This window comes from Mustela lutreola, chromosome 1, assembly GCF_030435805.1.
Source record: "Mustela lutreola isolate mMusLut2 chromosome 1, mMusLut2.pri, whole genome shotgun sequence".
Taxonomy (NCBI): Eukaryota; Metazoa; Chordata; class Mammalia; order Carnivora; family Mustelidae; genus Mustela; species Mustela lutreola.
The window spans coordinates 259,212,299-259,237,082 of NC_081290.1; the positions used below are offsets into that span (position 1 = coordinate 259,212,299).

At 36.3% G+C, this 24,784-nt stretch overlaps 1 protein-coding gene across 2 annotated transcripts in view; it reads left to right on the top strand.

The window, feature by feature from the left end:
- Positions 1-24,784, top strand: part of DNAJC24 (DnaJ heat shock protein family (Hsp40) member C24) — a 54,701-nt gene that overhangs the window by 393 nt on the left and 29,524 nt on the right. For both annotated transcript variants that reach the window (XM_059138965.1, XM_059138955.1), the window contains exon 2: positions 513-656. In XM_059138965.1, coding sequence (XP_058994948.1) covers positions 546-656 — 111 coding nt within the window. In that variant the 5' untranslated portion in view covers positions 513-545. The remainder of the gene's footprint in view (positions 1-512; positions 657-24,784) is intronic.

Below are 24,784 nucleotides of genomic sequence, written 5' to 3' on the forward strand. Positions count from 1 at the left end.
ATTCGTGCTGTCTACCTGCCCGAGCTGTTCCCATAGTATTCTTTTAAGGTACTCTGGAAGAAATGTGAGCTGGAAACGTTAAGAGGAATGCTCCCAAATTCATTTTAATTCTTTGCTGTTTTGTTTTGCTTTTAACTGTTTTTAAGTTTTGTAAACATTTATTAAATTCCTTTTATTGCGTTTAGCATTTATTATGTGCTTTTACCGCGAGACTAGCAGAAATACTCTTAGGGGTCATCCACCGCTTTCGTTCATTTTCGAATTCTAATTTCTTAATGCTGTTGTAATTTATTAATTTAAGGTATAAGCGTATATCATGAAACGTGTAACAGATTTCCCATACTTGTCTGTATACTTAAACATGAAATTCTTGGGGCTTAAAAAATGAGAATATATGCTTCATCAAGTTTGCCTTTTAATCCTGATTTTTCAACTGTTAAATAATTTAGAAAAGTACTTGCTTATTTCTTCAATCCTGCAAACTGTAATGAATTGTCAATATTTTTATTCAGCTGATTTGAGAAGGCCCACTTCTTGTTCAATGGATGATGGCATTTGAGCAGATCCCAAAAAAGGATTGGTACAGCATTCTGGGGGCAGACCCATCTGCCAGTGTGTCAGACCTAAAACAAAAGTATCAAAAACTCATATTAATGGTAAGTGTTTTCTTGCAGATTTAAGTCATGGGGAGAAAACAGTTTTGTTTTTTTGTTGGTGGTGTTTTTTTTTTTTTTTTTTAATGTGACCAGAGATTTAGGTTTCTATAAAATGAATGGGAGTATCAAAGCAGGACTTAGGGTATTAATGTGGTTAATTGAAAGTTTCAGGAACATTGTAAAAACAAATTTAATTTTTAATTTTTAAATTTGAGTTGGGAAAAGATGGTGGTTTGGAGCAGGAGATATTAGTCATGCTGGTTGAGTTAGAATCCAGACTCTACCACTAATTGTGGAAACTTGGGGCAAGTTCCTTTCCCATGTGTGTGCCTCAGAGAGAATGAAATAAAAAAGTCCAAGTAAAATGCTTAGATGTATGTCATGTAATAATTAGTGTTAGTTATCTAGTAACCGCTAGCTACATGTGTCTATTGAATACTTGAAATGTGGCTAGTCCAAAATGAAATTGATAATAAATGTAAAATAACATTTGAAGACTTAGTACAAAAAGAAAATATAAAATAATTTAAACTTTAGGTTGATTACATGTTGAGGTGATAATATTTTGGATTTATTGGCTATTTTGCATATTTGGTACATAATATATGCACTTCCATATGGTATAATTATATTATCAAAATGGATTTAATCTGCTTTTTACTCTTTTAACAAAGCATTTGTGGCTTATATTTGTACTTTTTGTTATGTTTTTATTGAATGGTGCCAGTTTAGGCCATTAATACACTGTTTTTCTTCTGATTCCTCTCTTTGATGAAATGAGTTGTGGTATTTATATAGTATCTTTCTGAACTGTTACTTTAATTTTTTTTCAACCTGTATTGCAATGTGTCTTAAGTTAATATCAGTAATTCTATAATGGTTTCCAATTAACCCAGTTTACAAAAGGGGTAGAGGACTATTACTTGAATAGCATTAGTTGTTTCTATAGTTTTTGTCAAATAGATCTGAGATTTTGCCAAAACTGTTAGTGTTTGTTATGAGAGATGTAGATGTTTTACTATCAGGAATGTGTTAATAAAGCCTTCTTTAGAAATCTTTAAGATTTCTTTTGTCTCAGAATTTTTAGGATTTCTCTGAGTAACGTCAAGTAGACTTGATTGAAAATTTTTCCTAATACTGAATCATCCTTGTGCCTCATTTAAACTGAGAGATAAGGCTGGAGAAGTAGACTGGGTCTAGATCATTCAGGCCATTTAGGCCATGTCGACCTTTAGTTTGGCGAGGAGAAGCCGTTTACACCTAATATGGTAGCATCTGCCAAACACCTAATGAATCAATCATTTTGCATACCCTTCTGTAATGTATAAGAGAGTTCCATTTGCTCTAGATCTTCACCAACATTTGATGCTATTTGTCTCTTTCATCTATTGGAGGTTTCTCAATTTTGCCACCATTGATGACATTTTGGACAGGATAATTCTTTGTTTTGTGGGGCTGTCCCATGTCTTATACGATGTTTAGCAATATTGAAGGTTGCTAAACATTCTAGATGCCTGTAACAACTAAAAATGTCTGCTGGGGGTCAAAATTGCCAACTCTCCATCCAATTGAGAATCACTGCACAATTCTGTATTTATAGTGATCTCTCAAGTGGTTGTATTTTGTATTTCTCTGATTAATGATCTTAAGCACTTTTAAATGTTATTAGTCATTTGTATAATTATCTTTTCTGAAGTGTCTTTTAAAAAATTAAGTACATTCTTGATCTTGTGTATGGTATACCTTGTATATATTTTCTCCTAATCTGTGGCTTGCCAGCTCATTTTCTTAGTGGTGTTTTTGCACCACTGTAGTGCATAAGCAGAAGATTTTTGTTTTGGTGAAATACTATTTATCACATGTTTGTTTTTTGATTAGTGCTTTCTGTATTTTTAAGAAGGTCATGAAAATGTTTTTCTCTATTAGCTTATAGTTTGCTTTTACCTTTAGACCTCTGACTTTTTTGGTAAGTTTATTTATTTGAGAGACAAAGAGTGAGAAAGAGAGAGCAAGCATTAGCAGGGAGAGGGGCAGAGGGAGAAGCAGGCTCCCTGCTGAGCAGCGAGCCTGATGTGGGACTTGATCCCAGGACCCTGAGATCATGACCTGAGCTGAAGGCAGACACTTAATCGACTGAGCCTCCCAGGCATCCCTTAACCTGTGACCCTATTGTATATGGTGTGAGGGGGGAGGTCCCCTCCCAGCCCCCTGTCCAAAATGGATATCCAGCTGTTCACTTACTGCAAAGATTTTCTTCTTTGTGTTGTTTTGTCAATGTCTTAGCAGTGGGGAATCTCTTTCTAGATTCTGTTTTGTTTGGTATATTTGTCTATCTTTTTACTAATATCTCTGTCTTGATTACTGTAGCTTTATAGTTTCTCTCAAAGTCAATGTGATGTTAAGTTCTCTAATTTTATACTCTTCTCAAGTTTATTCTGGTTATTTTGGTTTGTTTGCATGTCCATAGAAATTTAGAATCCGCTCCTAAATTTCCATTTAAAGAAATCCTGTTTGAATTTTAATTATGAATGTATTGACCATTTGGCAGAATGGACATTTAACAATACTGTGTCTTCTAATCTGTGAATATATTGTCTCTCCATTACATGAATTATCTTTAATTTCTTTCAGAAATATTTTGAAACTTCCAGTGTAGTACTACACATTGTATTTATTTCTAGTTTTTTGGTGTTTTTGGTTCTATTGTAAATGGTTATTTTTTTAAATTTTATTTTCTAATTATTGCATAGCATGTAGTGCTATAGTTTATTTTTATTTATTTATTTATTTATTTATCATTATATAACAAAATTAATCAATTATTTAATTATTTGATTACTTTCTGATTATTGTATAGCATATAGAGCTATAGTTTATTTTTATTTTTTTTATTTGAGAGATAGAACATGCAGGGCAAAGAGGAGCCAGGAGGAGAGGGAGAATCTCTAGCAGACTCCGTGCTGAGTGTGGAGCCTGTCCCATTGTGGGGCTTGATCCCATGATCATAAGATCATGACCTGAGCCAAAAAATCAAGTCAGTCACTTAACCAGCTGAGCCACCCCGGCGCCCTCATTATTCTTTTCAGTTCTGACATTACCTGGAGATAGTATCAGATCCCACAAAGTTGAGGGCTTCCTCACTCAAGATGCCAGTCACAAGTCCCAGGTTGTCACATGTACTTCTGACTGACAGAACTTCTGACTGAACCCCTTCTAAGTAGGGTTTCCAGACCTCTTCCTTGAGTTTGATACTTTGCTAGAATGGCTCACAGAACTCAGGGAAATAATTATGTTTATTGTACAATAAAGGATATGATAAAGTATACAGACGAACAATCAGATGAAGAGGTACATAGTACAGGAGATGCTGTCCGAGTGGAGTTGGGTTACACTACCCATATATATGTATGTGTTCACATACTCAGATACTTTCTGAACCCTGTGCTAGTTTTGGGAATTTTATGTAGGCTTCATCAGGTTGGCATGGTTGATTATTAACTCCATTTCCACTCCCTTTCCCTTCTCTGGAGAGTAGGGGTTGGACCTGAAAGTTCCAAGCTTCAGATTATGGCTCAGACTTTCTGGTGAGCAGCCCACATCCAGGAGGCCACCAAGAGTCATCCTATTAGAACAAAAGACACTTCAATCACTTAGGAGATTCCAAAGGAGATTCCACTAAGAATTCAATGCCCGAAATTGGAGGCAGAGATTTGTGTATATATTTTCTATTATTTCACAATATCCATGTTGCTAAAGCCAGTGGTCAATACTTACTCTTTATTTTTATTTATTACTGAGATGACCACTAATCCTGCTTTTCCCAGAGTAGTTGTGGTTTATGCTTACTGTCCTGGTGTAATTAATAGATCCCTTTTTCATTTTCTAAAGAGTCGAAGTTGAAATTGTAAATTTATTCTAAAGAGATTTTTTTGTAGTGTATATAGTTGTGTAAGTTATCACTGCAATTAAAATATGGAACATTTCCATAATGCTAAAAAGTTTCTTTGTGCCTTTTTATCCCCTGATGCCTCCAATTTTAACCAGCTGGGCAGATGATTCTGGTGCACAGATGGGTGTGGGACTACGGTACTGTGTTATCTAGTATCTACTAGAAAGGAGAGGAACTGAAGTCCCAGAGAAACCGGGTTAAAGTGAGAAAAGGGGGAAAAAAAAAGACACTTAAAAGGAAGAATGATTGGCCCAACTGTCTCCAGATAAGCTTTGATGTACTGGCTTGCTATGGAGAGAATGGAATGTGGAGGAGCGTGGAGGAGAGAACTTTCCAGACCAAACTCAGTTAAAAAAATCTCCTCCTAACTTGATTTTCTCCTAAGTCACATAGAGCTGAAGGTCTGAGCAAAATTGGTATGGATGGCTGGGTAAATTGCTTTGGTATAGAGAGGTAAGGGCTACTAAGTACTTTTGGTAAGCTGTGGAAGAAGCTTTAGAAAGGGGGAAAGACACTATTGTTGGGTATTTCAAGGATGGAACCTCTTCCTCTAGGCAGACACCACTTTGTTAAGTGATAAATTTAAACTGTCAACCCTACTTATAGAACAACAGCCTTTGACACAGTTTATCACATAGTCTTCTTTGATATATTTTCTTCACTTGTATTCTAGAACATGATATTTTCCTAACTTACCTCCTACTAAACTACTTATGGAAAGTAGGAGGTACTCAAAATAATATTTGTTCAGTGAGTGAACTGTATGAATGTAGTCATCTTTATATTTTAATTCTTCCATTGATGATTTTAATTTTGTATTTGTAATTTCTAACTCTGCCTATTTACTGAATTTCTTTTTGTGAGTGTGTGTGTGTGTGTGTGTGTGGCCGCCTGTTGTTTTAGGAATGAGGTATCTTTCTAAGGTTAATAAATTCTTTTTTCAAAGTTTTCCTCTTTTTCTTCGAGTTTTTGTTTCTGTTTTTTTCTCTTTTGTTGTAGAGGTTCTTTTCCATGTGTTTGGGGATCATTAGTTATCTCTTCATCTTTAAGAATGAAATATTCCACTTCCCGCTGTTCATTATTAGTGTATAGGAATGCAACAGATTGTACATTAATTTTGTATCCTGCAACTTTACTGAATTCGTTTTTCAATTCTAGGAGTTTTTTGGTGGGGGTCTCTAGGGCTTTCTATCTAGTAGTTTTTTGGTGGAGTCTTTAGGGTTTTCTATCTGTAGTACCATGTCATCTGCAAATAGTGAGACTTTTACTTTACTTTTTCTTTACCAATTTGGATGCCTTTTGTCTCTTTATGTTGTCTAATTGTTGTGCCTAGGGCTTCCAGTACTATGTTGAATAAAAGTGGTGAGAGTGCACCATTCTTGTTTTGTTCCTGACCATAGCAGAGAAGCTCTCAGTTTTTCACATTAAATATGATGTTGGCTGTGGGTTTTTTCAATAAGGCCTCTATTATGTTTAGTATGTTTAGTATGCTCTTTCTAGGCCTACTTTGCAGAGGGCTTTTATGAGGAAAGAAATTGAAGATGATACAAAGAAATGGAAGGACATTCCATGCTTATGGGGTGTAAGAACAAATATTGTTAAAATGTTCATACTACCCAAAGCATTGTACACATTTAATGCAATCCCTATAAAAATACTAACAGCATTTTTCTCAGAACTAGAACAAACATTACTCAAATTTATATGGAACCACAAAGGACCTCGAATAGCCAAAGCAAACTTTAAAAAGAAAAGCAGAACTGGTGGAGATATCACAATTCCAGATTTCAAGTTATATTACAAAGCAGTAGTAATTAAAACAGTACATTGTACTGGCATAAAAAGAGATACATAGATCAATGGAAAAGAACAGAAAACCTGGAAATAAACCCATAATTACATGGCCAATTAATCTTCAGCAAAGGAGCAATGACTATACAATGAGGGAAAAGACCGTCTCTCCAAAAGTGTTGGGAAAGCTGGATAGCCATGTGCAAAATAATGAAACTGGTCCTCTTTATTTCACTGTACACAAAAATAAACTCAAAGTGGATTAAGACCTAAATGTGAGACCCGAAACTATAAAGGTTGGTGAAGAGAGTACAGGAAGTAATTGTTCTGACATCAGCCATAGCAACATTTTTCTAAGGTATTTCTCTTGCGACAAAGGAAATAAAAACAAAATAAAATGTTGGGACTATATCAGAATAAAAGGCTTCTGCACAGTGAAGGAAATAATCAGCAAAACTAAAAGGCAACATATTGCTGGGAGAAGATATTTGCAAATGATATATCTGATAAAGGGCTAGTATCCAGAGTACATAAAGAGCTGATACAACTCAATATCCCAAAACTGGATAATCCAATTAAGAAATGGGCAGAGGACATGAACAGATGTTTTTTGTAAGAAAATGTGCAGCCGGCCAACAAACTCCCTATCACACATCGGGGAAATGCAAATCAAAACTGCAGTGAGGTATCACCGCACACATGTGAGAATGTAAAAAATCAGCAGCACAAGAAACAACAGATGTTGGCAAGGATGTGGAGAAAAAGGAACCCTTTTGCACTGTTGGTGGGAATGTAAACTGGAGCATCCACTGTGGAAAACAGTACGGGTTAGCGGTTAGCGTTAGGGTTAACCCTCCAAAAATTAAAAACAGAGCAACCCTGTTGTAAGGGCCCATTTAGCCAAAGCGGCTCCACCCCAGTTGAACTGCCATTTTGTTTTTTATGCAGTAAAACTTAATTTGACCCTGCCCCCCCACCCCAGGGGAACTTACTTAAAAGCAAGTCGGGGAAACCAGTCCCAGGTAACAAAGCCCAAATTCAAGGGTGGGTCAGGTCAGGTGGAGACATTCAATCAATGGGGGTGCATACTGTCTCCTAGCTACCAAGGAGTATGCGCCCTGCCTTTGGGGTGCCTTTTGGGTGCCCATTCTGACTAAGGTGATAGGCTAGTTCAAATAGCTACTATGGGGTGAATTGTAGTTCAATTGGCCACCCGTGTGTGACCTAGCATGACTGTGCAGCTTTCTCTGTGTATTGCAGTCTCATTGGCCACCTGTGTGTGGCTAGGCTCAACCACATGGCCTTTGCTCTATAAAAGTTAGTCTGTGAGGCAGGGAGGGGTCTCACTGTCTGTAAGAGGCGTGGCTCCAGCCCGTAGGTTTGATTCTCGATGCTTGGCGTGAAATAAAGCTTTGCTTGACCTTTGCTTTCTATCAGTCTCGCTCCTTTAATCACGGACCCATTATTGGGGGACCCAACATTGGGGACCCAACACTATGATCCAGTAATCACACTACTGGTTATTTACCCAAAGAATGCAAAAACACTAATTCAAAGGAATACATGCACCCCTATGTTTATTGAAGCAATATTTATAATAACCAAACTATGGAAGCCCCCCAGGTTTCTATCAATAAATGATTAGATAAAGAAAATGTGGTGTATATGCACATGGAATATTCAGTCATAAAAATGAATAAAATCTTAACATTTGCAGCAACATTAATAGCGCTAGAGAGTATAATGCTAAGTGAAATAAATATCAGATGATCTCGTTCATATGTGCATTTTGAGAAACAAATGAACAAAGGAAAAAAAGACAAACCAAGAAACAGACTCTTAACTATAGGGAACAAATTGATGGTTACCAGAGAGGAGGTGGGTGGAGGAATGGGGAATAAAGAGTATACTTACCATGCTGAAAAATAAATAAAATTTATATAAAAATTTAAAAAAGAATGAAATGTTCCAAGCTTATTTGGAGGTTCTTATGCATAATTGGGACTTTCATAAGGTAGAATCAAGTATTTTTGTTGGATGACCCCAGTTGTACAACATCTGAATCCATTCTGTGAAGGGAATTCTCAAATCTCCTGCCCGAGAAAATGGGGATATGGGCTCCATGTGTTAACTTCCCTTTTCCTTTTGTTTTCAGTGCTACATTGCATTCTACCTCTGAACCTGATACATCCAAATCTAGAACATTCTCTGATCTGTCTCCACACAGTAAATCTCTGGTTTTCTGCTGTGATAGGAGAGAGGAGATACCTGACTTTATGATGAGGAGGAGAGCTGGAGGTCTGATTATTATATCTTCTGAAATCTCAACCAATCTTCTTGTTAGTCCTGTTCCTCAACCCCACTCCCAGAGGTACTTAACAGCCTTCAGTTCCTCAGTTTGTCTAGGTTCTTTGGGAATGAGCTTGTCTCTTGCTTCAGGTTTAGGCAGTTTTCTCATGTACACCAAATTGTTCAGTGACCATATGTTGATCAGTTTTCTATCCTTTCAAATTTTGGTGTCTCTCACCTGCTTTTTCTCTTTTTTCCCCTTATATTTGTTCTTATACATTTATGCTTTTGCCTTTAAGAAATTAGGACTCCTTCGCTAGTATTTTAGTGTTCTGGGAAGGAACAAGGATAAATGTATTTAGGAATTTGTCATTTAGTGGGAGCTCTGAACTATTTTCATTTTCCTTGAGCGGCCAGATACCCTTCCTCTGCTATGTGCCTTTGCATTTGCTGCTGTTTCTCCCTGATCCATTGTACCTCAGCCTACTAACTCATCCGTCTCAAAAAATTATCTTAGTTTTAACCCCTGCCTCCCCTGGTCCCTTCCATGTGCATACCTTCCCTGAGTAGAAGTGCATTTACTATTGTTTGTCTAGGACTGGGGAGGTATAGCTGGCAGGGAAGGAGAAAAGGATAGCTGGAGCATGAGAAAATGTTTGTTCCTGTGTTTCCTTTTAGAAGACAGGAGAGACTTGAGCACGTTTAAATTTTCTGGGAAGTAGCCAAGAGAAGACTTGGGATTGAAGTTGTGGGAGAGAACAATCACTGACAGAAAGCTTAAGGGCTTGGGATCTCAGGCATCGTAGAAGGACTAGCTTTAGGTAAAAACAATGTGTCCCTTGTTACAGGACAAAAGGATCAGAGGATGGTTACAAGAGCAGGTTCCTTTGTCAATTTGGTTGCAGGAAGTAAATGAACTTGTATTTTGGTGCTTTCTTTTTTTCTCTGTGAGGGAGACAGAGTTTCTCTGTTGAGAGAAGGTGAAAAAGGAAGTGGAGCAGCAAATTATGAGAGAGAGGATTTTAACTGGCATTATTATGGGAAGGCTCCCTCGAGGTAACTATGTGTGCTGATAGCAGCGAAAGTCTTACCAAACATCTGACTGTACAAAGGGCATCCAAAACTATAAAGAAGTACCAAAACAGGCAGCCTCACATCTTGGCCTTCTTTAGCCTGGGTTATGGTGACTTGGGTCCCTGTACTATAGCTTAGCACAGTGAGTAATTACGGTCATGGGTTAAATTATATTTTTGTGTATTCTGCTCAAGAAGATAAGGAAATATCGGGATGCCTGAGTGGCTCAGTTGGTTAAGCAGCTGCCTTCGGCTCAGGTCATGATCGCAGGGTCCTGGGATCGAGTCCCACATCGGGCTCCTTGCTCGGCAGGGAGCCTGCTTCTCCCTCTGCCTCTGCCTGCCTCTTTGTCTGTCTGTGCTCGCTTGCTCTCTCTCCCTCTGTCTCTGACAAATAAATAAATAAAATCTTTAAAAAAAAAAAAAGAAGATAAGGAAATATATAGTAATAAATATGTAACTGGTAGCATGTGTATTTTCCTTTATAAATTGTGCTTCACAGTTAAAAATACTTTCATATCTTACATGTTTTTATCTTCTCAGCAGTCCCATACGGTAGGTAATATGTTTGTAGTTGAGGAAAACTGAGGCTTAGTTACAGTTAAGTGGTTTTTCGGAAACACAATTAGGAAGGGGTAAAATCTACACTTGATCACATATTCTCTGTCTCTAGACTCTCTGATTATATCATACCTCTCATAATTGCCATCCAGAAGGGTTTATGGTTGTTTAAAGGCACCATTTTCAGTGTTCTAGATATCCATGGAACTCCTCACTCATGTACAGGTAATAAAGTATTACAGAAGGTGAGACATAATTACTAATCTCTTTTAATTTTGAAGGGATCTACATTATATATGGAATAAAACTTACCCTCCTTATTCTTTTTGTATAAGTTTAGAGTTCCTAATAGAGTTGAGAAAAAGAAAATTATAAGAGGAAACCATACTATTTATCTTGTTTATCAGATTTTTTTCCCCTAAAACAGACTTTAAAGTTTATATTCTCTCCAGTTTGAATTGCCCTTTTTTTCCCCCCTCTGTCTGTGTTTTTCAACAGTGTCACAAAACAATTGGGAGAATAAAATTACATTTGACAAATACCATTCTGTATCTAATTTTGTAAAGAGGCACATTTATTACATGTACTTTTCCAAGTTCAGAAGACTTTGAATTTAACACCTCCTACATAATTAGGTGTTGGGACAAAATATTGCGAAATCGTAGGCTGGTAAGTTTACAGTGCATGTTGATTTAGTAAATACTGTTTCCTTTTTTCAGTTTTTGTAAATGTAGTGCTTATTCAAGGTCCCAATTCTGAAAAAATTCTTACTGACTAAGATATTTTAGAATGATTTAATAAATATAAATAGATATATAAAGGTAAAATGGAGAATTAAGCTGAAAGACATTTATTTCATATACCATTAAGTCTGTTGCCTAATAATTTACTATATAAAAATAAAGGTAATTGAATCAGTATTTTCCAGCAGCATTTTATTAGTAGGGACTTTACTAGTTAATAAAAGTACACTGCGCTTATTGTCTTCTTATGAACCATTTTTAAAAATACATTTTAGTTTTCTACTAGTTCAAATTGAATACTAATCTACTGCTTTGAAATGGTGTAGGACCAAGAATGATTATATTCCCATAGTTGTTGTGGGTATGCATGTGAAAATTGCTGTTTACTAAAGATAAAGCTTCCCCCCCAAAGCTTTGTCAAATTGAAAATTGGGGTCTTTTCACATTGATGTTGATAATATTACAGGATACCTTTCAACTGGAAAAGAATTATTGTGTTGGAAAATTATATGCTGCTGTTACAATATGTTCCATAATCTTAAAGAAAAATCCATGTAATTTGAGGTGGGAGTATGCAGGGGAGGCTCTTAATCTTAATATTGGAAGGGTATAAAATGCCACTTATTACTTATGTGGGCATTTTAGAGGTTCTCTTTTGATTAGAAGGGGTTATATACATAGATTAGCATTAAGGTAGGTATGTAATACATTTTAGGATATTGAAAAAGAAGGTCGAATGGATACCTGTGCTGGACTTGGAAGAAAATTACCACAATCAAGAAGAGAGCTAAGGACTATTCTTGAAACATTACAGAGCGAAGTGATCTTGATTATAGGAGAGGCATTAAGAGAAATTTTGTGAAAAATCTGTGGGTGTTATAAGTAAAAATCAGAAAGGTATAACTTGTAATGAACAGTGTAATTTTTGCTAATGTGGTTAACTGTTTAGCTGTCATCTGGGTGTCATATAAGATACAAGATGTTTAACTTAATATCTCATGGAGACTCTATTATAAACTATTCTTTTCCATGATAAAAATAGTAGGAATAAGACATTTTAAGTAAACATTATGTAATGATTTTAGCTAATTCATAGCACTGTGTATCAGACACACTTCTAATCACTTCATGTGCATTTACTCATTTAACTGTGATGTGAGATAGCATTATTATCCCTAACATTTGGATGAGAAACTGAAGCTCAGAACTTAAATAACACATTGGTTAGTGGCAAGATAATATGACACACTCTATATATACTTTGAAAACTAGTTAAATAAAAAAGAATTATCCTTTTCAGTGTATTTTTAAAATTTTTCTACTGCTTACATGCCACAATAATAGATTATATCTTCAGGGAAAGGGTAGCATTTATGTTAAAGGTACAGAATGATGAAGTGTTAAAAATGTGGGCTCCTGGGTTTGAATTTGGAATGTGCCACATACTAGTTCTGTGACTCTGAGTTAGCTCCAAAACCTTGGGTCTTATTTCCTTGTAGGCAAAGTAGATCTGAATCATCATTTACTCAAAACAAATATTTATTGAACACCTACTATATGCCGGCGCTACTCTTGGGCATTTAGTACCTATCCTATAGGGTAATTATGAGGATTTAAGTGAGTTATCTACGTAAAGCATCTAAAACAATGTTTGGCATACGGTAAATGCATGGTTACTATTTTATAGTTGTGTATAATTATTCAGCATTGAAGGCTGATGCTTTAGTGATTTTTTTTTTCAGCTCAGTTAAAATAACACTTTAATCGGGGCGCCTGGGTGGCTCAGTGGGTTAAGCCTCTGCCTCTGTCTTTTTGATGTTGACTTTAATCATGATCTCAGGGTCTTGAAAATTGGGCCCTTTGTTGGGCTTCATGATGACTGTGGAGCTTGCTTTAGGTACTCTCTCTGTCCGCCCCTCCCTCACACGCTTATGCTGGCTTGGTCTCCCTGCCAAAGAAAGAAAGAAGGGTCTAGAATTGGTTTCTTCTATAGTTTTTTTTCTTATATCTTCAGTTGTCATTTAGTTGACTCCCCAGGTCTGAGAATTTTTTCCTAGTTTATTATACTGTAAGTAACTTTCTTTTGGTGATCCAAGATTGTTCTTTTGACTTACAATGCATGCACTCTAGATCAAATAGTCTTGAGACTGCTGTAATAGTCTGTCTCTGGTTTGCCATTTGTTTAAGGTAAAAAAATATTCCCTTCATAGGTTTGCCTGAAATTCTATCACTGAACAATCCTTTTAAAATTAATCTGGGAACAAATGCTTCAGAATTTGCTTCTGTAGAAAATGAAAGAAATAAATCTCAAAATAGCTTTCTAATTATGACCTGACTTATGTAGCTGATAGAAAACTATGAAGGAGTGATTTAGAGCATTATTATATTTATCTCATAGCCTGGCTTAAAAGAACCATAGAATTTCAGAGATTCTAACTAAAGGAATTAAAGAATGTAAGAACATTAAGGGACCTTTACAGGTCCCAAATAAAAGACTGTTAGGTTAGACAAATGAAATTATTGACCATGGAAAGGTAGAACAAGGAGACACACTAAATACTCAAAATCAAATAATACGATGGAGTTATAGATCAAAAATCATTTTCAAAACTTGTCCTTATTATTTGTTGTGTATTTTTTTCAGATATGCCAAGATTAAAAGAAAACAAAACCCAAGACATTTTGCCCAGTGCGTCCCAAATGAATTGATACCACTCTTTTATTAGTATTGAAATTCACTAGAGTATTGTTTCACTTTTCCTTTTATCTATATAAAATAGCTAGAACTTTACTGTATTTCTTAGATATATTTTAGGCATTAAAAATATTGAAGTATAATTTGTATTCAGTGAAATATATCTAGTTTAGTAATGAGTTCTGGTTGCCTATTCCAGTATAACCACTACCATATCAAGATACAGAACATTTTCATCATACCGGAAAGTTTGTTTATGCTCCTTCTTCTTCCCTAGGCAACCATGGATCCACTTTCACTCTTACTATAGATTTCTTCAGTCATTGTTTTAAGCACTAAAAATTTCTTATGTTTTATTTGGGCTTTAATTAACCAAGTTAATTATGATTTTTTTCAAAGAGATGAATTTATTATCCCTTTACCTACTCCTAAATAGTAAACCTTATTATAGCATATTACATAATATGCTTTCCACCAAAAAGTTGTATAAGAAGTCTAGTTAGCACATTTGGGGGTATGTTAGAAGGGAGTTGCCTGGGGTATACATGTTTTGAAAATACCAACTATCATCTTGCAGGGTATTCATAAACCATGCCATCTGAGATACGAAATACCTTTTAACATTTGCCTTAAAGTAAATAATGGATTTTAGCTAATTCATCCCCTTTTACTTGTTAAGGTTATTTCTGTTTTGACTAATTTTTCCTTTATTTTCAAATTAATTGGTTCTTAATTTTTATTATATAAATGTATGCTTAAACTATTTTCTATGTCACAAATAAAATTAATGCTGTTTTGCCCATGTTGTGTTCTAATTAAAGATCAAATAGATTCTTAAACTCAGTAATGAATACAAAACCCCTTCAATTCTTCTCAGTTTTTTGATATTGACTTCAAATTGAGCATTATCCTTGGTGCAGTGTAGGATAAGATTGTTCAGAAGACTGTCTTTTCCTGAAGCAACTTAAACTAAACATTGCCTTTTCACTATCTCAGAATATTTAAAAATACAAAATACTATTCTTAAATTCTCAGAAAGTGGTCCAAATATTTTGCTTTAGAATTATGCTTTTCAAATTAGTTAAATGTATGGATTAAAATCTTATTTATGAGGATTGAAATAATCTGGGTTTGTCTTCAGTCATTCATTTGCCTCCTCACTCAACATTGTTAGGGTTAGTACCTACTGTATTTCTAGGTACGATTCTGAATGCTGTGGATATAACAGGATTTATTCTTAGGGAGAAGACACATATTTAAGTACCTAGTACCTAATGTAATAAATGCTATGATAGGAACTCTTGGGTGGCTCAGTCAGTAAAGTGTCGGCCTTTGGGTCAGATCATTCTCCCAGGGTCTTGGGATCCAGTCCCACAGAGGTCTCCTTGCTCAGTGGGGGGCCTGGTTCTCTCTCTGCTGATCATTCCCCCTGCTTGTGCCTACTCACTCTCTCTCCCTGACAAAGAAATAAATAAAATCTTAAAAGAAATGCTATGCTGTATAGCATGTAAATTCTAAAATGTAGTTTCATAGAAAAGCCTGTGTATAGCATGGTGATTCAGAATCCTAGCTTTGTATCTCTTTGTACTGTCTTTGAATCTCACTTCTTGTTAATGATCTCTGTGATTCAGGAGGATTGACTTAACGTCCCTGAACTTCAGTTTCCTTATCTATAAATCCAAGATAAGATTTTCATGTTCTTTTTTTAATGAAGATTAAATGCAATAATGAGTGTAAAGCATTTAGCTAGTGTCTTATATGTGATGCCTTATTTATCATCATCATCACTAGAAATTATGCCAAGATGCAATTAGAGCCATATAAAAATATAGCATAATGATATGCAAATTTAATTATTAGTGTTCAGCTTAGAAAATATTAAAAATGTATGCTTTTTATCAGGCATTCATTATTGTATATGTTATATATATGTGTATATACACAAATTGCTCTATAGAGTTATATTTTTGAAACTTAAAATACTATACTTAATGGAAAATTTAAAGATTTTCAGGAGTAATTTTGATTACATTTTTCACATTGGATCTCAGCACCTATGAAAACTCCTATGTAAGTGTTCAGTTAGAGAAATTAGTGCTATTACCTGTAGACTGCAGGAATGGGAGAGTAGGGTCCCACAGCAAATTCTGCTTGTAGGTTTTTTGGTTTTTAGATTTATTTATTTATTTTAGAGAAGGAGAGAGAGAGAGAAAGAGAAAATGTGAGTAGGAGAAGGGGCAGAGGGAGAGGAAAAGAAATCCAGACTGCCTCCTGAGCATGGAGGGCTTGATCCATGCTTAATGGATCCTGGATCCATGGGATCTAGGGCTTGATCACACTACTTGATCCCACTACTCTGACCTGAGCCAAAACAAAGAGTCTGATGCCTAACTGACCCAGCTACCCAGGTACCCCTTTGCTTGTGTCAGAGAAGTATGCCCCCAATCCCATCCTGGGTTACTGGGTTTTTTTTTGTTTTTTTTTTAAATTTTTTATTTTTTTTAAACATAAATTTTTATCCCCAGGGGTACAGGTCTGTGAATCGCCAGGTTTACACACTTCACAGCACTCACCAAAGCACATACCCTCCCCAATGTCCATAACTGTTTTTAAGGAAAAAAGGACAAAGGCCTTACTAGTGTGGGAACATATCCCATCCAGAACAGACTCAGCCCCTCATCCTAATGCAACAGCATGGATCTCCTTTGTATAGGTAGGTGTTAGATTCAGTTTCAGCTTTCATGTCTTCTATTCCTGTTCTTCTTCCAGTCACCTCCTGTCTGATCTGTGTAACCATCCTAACCCAGATGGGGTTAGCAAAATGAAAGTTCATTTCTAGGATACTTTCTAGAATAGACAAAATTCTCTCTCCTTTTTTTTTTTTTTTTTTTTTTTTTAAGATTTTATTTATTTGACAGCAAGAGAGCACAAGCAGGGGGAGTGGCAGAGGGAGAGGGAGAAGAAGGCTTCCCTCTGAGCAGGGAGCCCCGATGCTAATGCTGGTCTTAATGTGAAGACCCTGGGGTCATGATCTGAGCCAAAGGCAGATACTTAACCGACTGAATCACCCAGGCCCCCCTAAAGTAGGCAAAATATATATTTTTTAAAGATTTTATTTATTTATTCGACAGAGAGAGATCACAAGTAGGCAAAAAGGCAGGCAGAGGGAGGGAGGAAAGCAGTCTCCCTGTGAGCAGAGAGCCCATTGCGGGGCTCGATCCCAGGACCCTGAGATCATGACCTGAGTGGAAGGCAGAGGCTTAACCCACTGAGCCACCCAGGTGCCTGTAGGCAAAATATTCTTGAAGCAAAAGCCCCTTTAATGCTTTATCCTTGATTATGTGTTTTCCCGCAACAACTCAGAATCTTTCTGGAGTTTTCGCTTACAGTTCATCAAAAAAAATCATCTGTGTATCTCATTGGTATATTGTAATTCTGGTATCCCACTGACCATATCCTGTTTTTACTGTAAATACTTATGCCTATGGTTGCCTGTCAGCTAGAAGTCAAGTTCCTGAAAGGCAGGTATCCTGTCTCAGTTATTTTTTTGTCCTTGGTAGTACTAACTTTTTGTACCTTATATAATAGACTCTCACTGCACACAATGGTTAAATTTCATTGGCTTCAGAAACAGAATAAAAGGTTAAGAAGGCAGTTGGCTCCTGTTATTTGGGCCTCTTTTTGTGGCTTGTAGTACTGTCCTCACTTTTCTGTTACTATTTACAGGTTCATTGATGATGTTAGATAGTCCTTGACCCATGTGAACTGATGGCAGAATACAGCCACAGCATGTGAAGTGATTTCATGTGTGGTGATCTTTGAGCCAATGTTTTCCCTACACCTTTCTGTCTTCCAAGGCTATCCACTGGTTTTATTATATTTTTAATAGTTCAGCCAAGAACGTAGAACCTTTTTTACTTTAGGTTTTCAGTAGTTTGAAGACCTACATTTTTGAGAACTCTAAACAGTGATGCATAAGGGAATATTGAGACCAGGAAGAATAAATGAGTTATATAGTTAAAGGACAATTATCTGAAAAACAAAATAGGGAGTATAAGTTTATAGCTTTCAGTTTACTAAATAAAAAATACTTTTCTTGGGAATGAGCAATTAATAGTCATTAGAATTATAGGACTTAAAGCCTTTTAAAAAGCCTCAGTTACCCATTTTAACATGTCATTCAGTTTTGACATGACTGCTTCATAATAATCACAGTGACTTTTGTATACTTAAAATAATGTACCAAATTATTCTACAGTTTTAGTATTGGGCTTTTAGGAAGTCAGTGTGAAAATGAGCTTCAAATGGTGAAGTACTCAACTGCAGCAGTTTATTGGTACATAATGAAAAAGGCCCCCAAACTTGGTTATTTCATTTTTGTTTTGTTTGAGCCATGATCTTCTCAGATACATTAAGTAGATTTTAGAAGCTTCTGTTCTTCTAGTGACTGGTCTGCATCTGGAACTCCTTCCAGTTCTGGTGACTATCTAGAAATCCCTATCTGTGCCATGAATGCCATCTTCCTAGGAGAGGACAGAGAGAACTCTCTAAAGGGGATGGAGTGTGGTATAAATTAATTGTAATGTATATGTTTATATTATTGTGCAGTCAATTCTTATTTGTTTTAAATATATTATGTACAGTTACATTCTATAAAGTTGCCACAAACATGAAATCAGCAAACACTGAACCATTGCTTCTAGGGGAAATATAGGATTAGGTTCCTATGAGCCTCTGGTCATAACATTTTTCATCAAATTATCAGTGCATAATCTTCTTTTGTGTGTGTTTCTGTTTAAAAATATTTTAATATATGGGACGCCTGGGTGGCTCAGTTGGTTGGACGACTGCCTTCGGCTCAGGTCATGATCCTGGAGGCCCGGGATCGAGTCCCGCATCGGGCTCCCAGCTCCGTGGGGAGTCTGCTTCTCCCTCTGACCTTCTCCTAGCTCATGCTCTCTCTCACTGTCTCTCTCTCAAATAAATAAATAAATCTTAAAAAAAAAAACATTAAAAAATAAAAAAATAAAAATATTTTAATATATATAGTTGATTCATTGACTTTTAACTCAGGGCCGAAAGTGCTGTAACTCCTGCCTAAAGAAAGAAGCTATCTAAAATATGAATTTTCCTGTGGAAGGCACATCACAGGCTTCTTGTGCTTGGGAACACTAGACAGCACTTACACTATTCTAGGGAACCATTTTAAACCGTAAAATTAACAACAAAAAGCACCAAATGCAAAAAAAGTGACACTAAAGAGATTGTAAAAAGGGACTCTTATTTGCATACATTATGAGAACTGAAACATGGAGTCCTTGTTTGACTTCACCTGAGGCATGTATCTCAAGAGACAAGTTTTTCACCACTCTGGCATGTCCATGAATCATTGCAAAAGCATTTAAGTGTTGATTTGGGGGTTATAAAATAATTTTCATAACTAGGCAGGTTTACAGATAGGAATTTGTAAATAGTGAGGATCAACTGCCTTTATATATATTTAAATTACAGGTGAGCTTCCTCTTCTTCCCCACCCCCCACTTTAAAAAAATGTTAAATTGTATTCAAAATTATGTTTGCTCACATTGTCATTTATTTTTACAGAACAGTGTGTGGACAGATAATTTAATCAGAAATCAAATACTTATTCTCTTGTATGTGCTAGGTGCTACAAATAGTGGTAATGTGGACAAAGGTCTTTACTTTCATTAGTAGCTTATAGTTTAGCAGCATTATTTCCATTTTTCAGGTGAGGAAGTTTCGCACAGTTGAATAACTTTTTTAAGGTCACAAACAAAGCTAGAATAAGAACTCATGTTTTTGATCAGTGCTGTTCTGAGTTTCTCTTCCTCTCTATTTTGAAGTCTCCCTTCTCATCCCATAGAATGTCTTTCAGAGAAATTCTTCCTTGGCCCTAGTTCCCTGGTTGTCACTCCTCTCTTCTTCTTTGCCAAACATTACTTGACTACCATCCATTGCCTTCTCAACTCACTCTTTTCACCATTGGCATTCTTCTAAATGGCACCTATTTTTAAAAGGCCAGTGTCCTATTTGCCACATTCCACATGGTGAATTTACCATAATATTTGCTACTCTCATGTGTCTTCCATCTGCCTTGAAACTCTTTTCTTTCGGGGTGTCTGAAGTCTCTTTCCTAATAATCTTGTTGCTCACTGCTGTATTTTCTTTTCCAGCATCTTTTCCTTTATCTGATCTAAGTGTTACTGTCTTTCAGAGTTTTATCTTTGACTTTCTTCACTTATTACCAAATTGCAGACTCTCTCTCTCTCTTTTTTTTTTAAGTTTAGTTAGTTAAGTAATCTCTACACCCAGCATGAGGCTTAAACTCGCTATCCCAAGATCAAGGATCACATGGTCTTCCGACTGAGCCATCCACGAACGCCCTAAACTAGGGACTCTTATTCTGAGGAATGGTGCTTTGGGACGTCTATTTATTCCTCAGTTGTGCGCAGTTATGTATCTCCCTTACCCTAGGTTTTTATCACATTCTTGGAGGAGTTCCTAACTCAAAAAAGTTGAGAAGAACTGCTCTTTGTATATTCCTGAAGATTTATCTACTTCACAGGTGACTTCCAAATTCCCCAACTTCCACCTTTCCCCTTGACTCCTGCCTTCTGTTCTCAGCATCTTTAGCATTATCCCTCCAGAGTGAGTGCTGCAGTGCTGCAGTAGTTTCCTTATTGTCCCATTCCATCCTACTGTCAGATTAAGTTTTCTTTGTCTTTGAAACAAAAATATTATTATGTCTCTATCATGCAAGTAATGTGGAATTTTAAGTAGAGAAAAGTCCATGTTTGTTAGTGTACTAGAAATTCCTTTATTATCTGAACCCAGTTTCACTTCTCAGCTTTAATTTCTCTTTACTTTTCTTACCCAAACATTCGTTTATTCCTTCCCAGTATAACTTAGTATTTTGTGATTCATATCTCTAATATCCATCTTAGTACTTTTCCTGTCTCGTATTTGCTGTTTCTCTCTGCCTGGAATGCCTTTTCCTTCCCTCCCTGCTACAGTTCTTCTCCAGGTCAACTCCTAGTCATCCTTCAAAACCCAGCTAAATATCACTTTTATTAAGAAACCTTCTTACCTAATTTATTGAGTTAACACCTTTCCCATTCTGTCATCTTTTCTTAACACCTCATCCTTTCCTTTGTATTGTAATGAATTGTTTACATGTGTGCTGTCCCCCACTGGACTTTGACTCTGTCAAGGGCAGGGATTCCATTTTACTCATCACTGGATCTTCATTGGCTAGCACAATATCTGACTTGTAAGGTGGTTAATAAGGATTGTTGGAATGGATAAACAGATTCTTGGGCTACAGATCTTGCACATGGATTATATTTTCTCTATCTGAATCAGAAAATCTTAAAAATGTTAAAACATATTTTAAAAACCATGTTTCAGCTGTTAACTGTCTCATGAAACAATGGCGGAGTTGCTTGCTGACTGCTTCTTAGGCAGTATTTTACTAAGCATTAGGTGGCAGTAGTGTGTTGTACTTAACCTTTGCATTTTTTTTTTTTTTTTTTAGAATTCATAATCTTAATGTAGTATCCAAGTGTAAAGGACACAATGGTAGTACTTTTATACCTAACTTTTTGAAACATGATCTTGTTTTCAGCTAGTGGGGGTCCTACAAAAATGAACAACAAACCCAGCCATGTCAGTCATTATACATCTCTCACCTACCTAAACTGTATTCACATTCATTATGGAATTACTATAGCACCATCTTAACACTTCCTCACCAATTGTTTAACGGCTGTTTCATAATAACAGTGATTTGCAATAAGGAAAACCAAAAATTATCTCAGAGGCTATGTGTTTTCTCGACATCCTCAGAAGCTTAGTTAGGCCTCTATCTCAAAAAGAGTATGTTAGGTTCATTGAGTTTAACTATACTTATTTAATTTTTTTTTTTTTTTAACTCATGAGTTTCTGTCAATACTGAAGTCAGTTCTCTTGTTTATTGTGTTTCATTTTAGGTGAATTTCCCTCATCGCTAGGTAGAATTGCCACCACCTTTCCAGGGTTTTGCATGTCATCACATCATTAAATTTAGAACACTTACATATGAAAATGTCAATGCTTTTAGTATACATTTCATTCCCATTGTAGTTTCCTAATAGCTTATAAAGTTAAATCAACAGAATTTATATTTTATTTAAAGAAAATCTGTACATTTTTGGTCCATGACAGCATTTCTACAAATAAAAGAAATAGATAACTTGTAGAAGAAGCCATTTCAGTGTTGATTCAAATATGAGCTATGTAAAATAAAAATCTTTGAAATTCTCTTTCTCATGTCTTCTTTATTTTCTTTTCTATCTCAAGGGTAGAGTACCCGAGGGAATTCAAAGCCAGTGTACTAGTATCACTAATTTGGCAGAATGATCAGTTAATAAAAGAAAAGCATGAAAGTGTTGACAGAATACACTACCTAATTAGTACCTCATGGCCTTGATGGCCACAGAGCAGAGCTTAGAGTTGCTGCAGGAGAGGAGCTCTGTAGGATCTGTAGCTGTATGTCACCACTCTTATTTAGTTTGGACTTTTATACAAGAGTGTCTTCACTGGACCCAGAAGGCATGTAAAGTTAGCCACTGGGGATATTGGAAGCAGAGCATTTATCTTGGAATTCTTTGTGTAGCTAGTAGGTCATGTTGACTTATCATCGAAAACTTGTCTGATAGGATTTTGGGGGTAGTGGTGTCTAGCTTCTTATTTAAATCGAATATAATGTAACCCAGTGCACAAAATTTAAATTTTTTGTGTGTCTGATATGCAAAGAAATAGGTCATATCACACTTGATAATGTCAACAAAGAAAAATAGGCATGTGACTAGCAAAAGGAATTGGTGCAAGCTTATATTTTAGAGTTAGTAAACCTCCTGGTTAAAAATATAGTGAGGAGGTCAGTTTTGGCCTTGAAAGTGTTTTGCATGGATTGCCATGATTGTGTTACTCACCCTTATATTTTACCTATTTCATTTATTCATTTCTGTGAATCCTGTTCCTACAATCTACCTCTTAATTCTTTATTTGAAAACATCAGCACATACTGTAAGCACATAACATCAGCCACATACTGCATGGCTTTGTTTCCTTTTAGTATTTTTCAGTTTCTTGCCTCACATTTTCCTTAGCCTTGCTTTTCTTCTTTTCTTGCTCCTCTTCTGTTCTCTTTCCCCTTCTTCTACAGTCTCCCCTTCTCTGCCTTCTCCTGTCTTTTTACTCACCTCCTCCTTGTTCCTTTTCATCTCTTTTAGCTCTTCTAAGAGCTTCCAGTGATCATACTATATTGACATTTAGAATATTAGAGTGACATGTCAAAGAAGTTTTAACGATAACTGTGTTCAACAGCCAAGCTACGGAAAGAACCCAGATGTCCATCAACAGATGAATGGATAAAGAAGATGTAATATATATATATATATATATATATATATAAAACGGAATACTATGCAGCCATCAAAAGAAATGAAATCTTGCCATTTGCAACGATGTGGATGGAACTAGAGGGTATTACACTGAGCAAAATAAGTCAATCAGAGAAAGACAATTATCATACGATCTCTCTGATATGAGGAATTTGAGATGCAGGATAGGCGGTTTGGTGGGTAGGGAAGGAAAAATGGAACCAGATGGGATCAGGAGGGACACAAACCATAAGAGACTTAATCTCACAAAACAAAATGAGGGTTGCTGGGGGGTGGGAGGGTAGGGAGAGGATTGTTGGGATGTGAGCATTGGGGAGTGTATGTGATATGGTGAGTGCTGTGAAATGTGTAAGCGTGATGATTCACAGACCTGTACCCCTGGGGCAAATAATACATTATATATTAATAAAAATAATTATGAAAACAGTAACTGTTCTGAAGACTAAAAAGTCTCTTTAAAAATATGGTGTTGACCAGTCAGAATGGCTAAAATGACAGATGCTGGCGAGGATGCGGAGAAAGGGGAACCCTCCTACACTGTTGGTGGGAATGCAAGCTGGTGCAACCACTCTGGAAAACAGCATGGAGGTTCCTCAAAATGTTGAAAATAGAACTACCCTATGACCCAGCAATTGCACTATTGGGTATTTACCCTAAAGATACAAACGTAGTGATCCGAAGGGTCACGTGCACCCGAATGTTTATGGAGGGTATTGTGCTTAGCAAAATAAATCAATCAGAGAAAGACAACTATCATATGATCTCCCTGATATGAGGAAGTGGAGATGCAACATGGGGGCTTAAGGGGTAGGATAAGAATAAATGAAACAAGATGGGACTGGGAGGGAGACAAACCATAAGTGATTCTTAATCTTACAAAACAATCTGAGGGTTGCTGGGGGGAGGGGGGTTGGGAGAGGGGGATGGGGTTATGGACATTGGGGAAGGGATGTGCTATGGTGAATGCTGTGAAGCGTGTAAACCTGGTGATTCACAGACCTGTAACCCTGGGGATAAAAATATATGTTTATAAAAAATTTAAAAATTTAAAAAAATACGGTGTTGAAATGACTCTTTTAGAGAATAGAGGCAATCATTAGCAATTCTGGTAGACCAAAGAGATTCTACTACTTTTAAAAAAATATATTATTTATTTATTTATTTGGCAGAGAAAGAGCAGGAACACATAAACGGGGGGAGCTACAGAAGGAGAGGGAGAAGCAGGCTTCCCTGCTGAGCAGGGAACCCGATGCAGAGCTCGATCCCAAGATCTTGGTATCATGATTGAGCCAAAGGCAGTTGCTTAACCAACTGAGCCACCCAGGTGCCTGGAGATTCTGTTTCTTTATACTGTTCTATCAGTGTGACTGCCATGTAGTCACACTGAAGCCTTAATCCCAGGCTCTCTTTGGGGACCATGGGACTAAGTTACAATAGTATTTTATTTTAAATAAATTCATAGGATTAGTCATAAGAATTCCTTAAGATCAGTTTTCATGTTATGTAGTCAAATTTAGAGTTCTAGGAGAGCATACTGTTTTTGTCCAAATATTAGTTATTCAC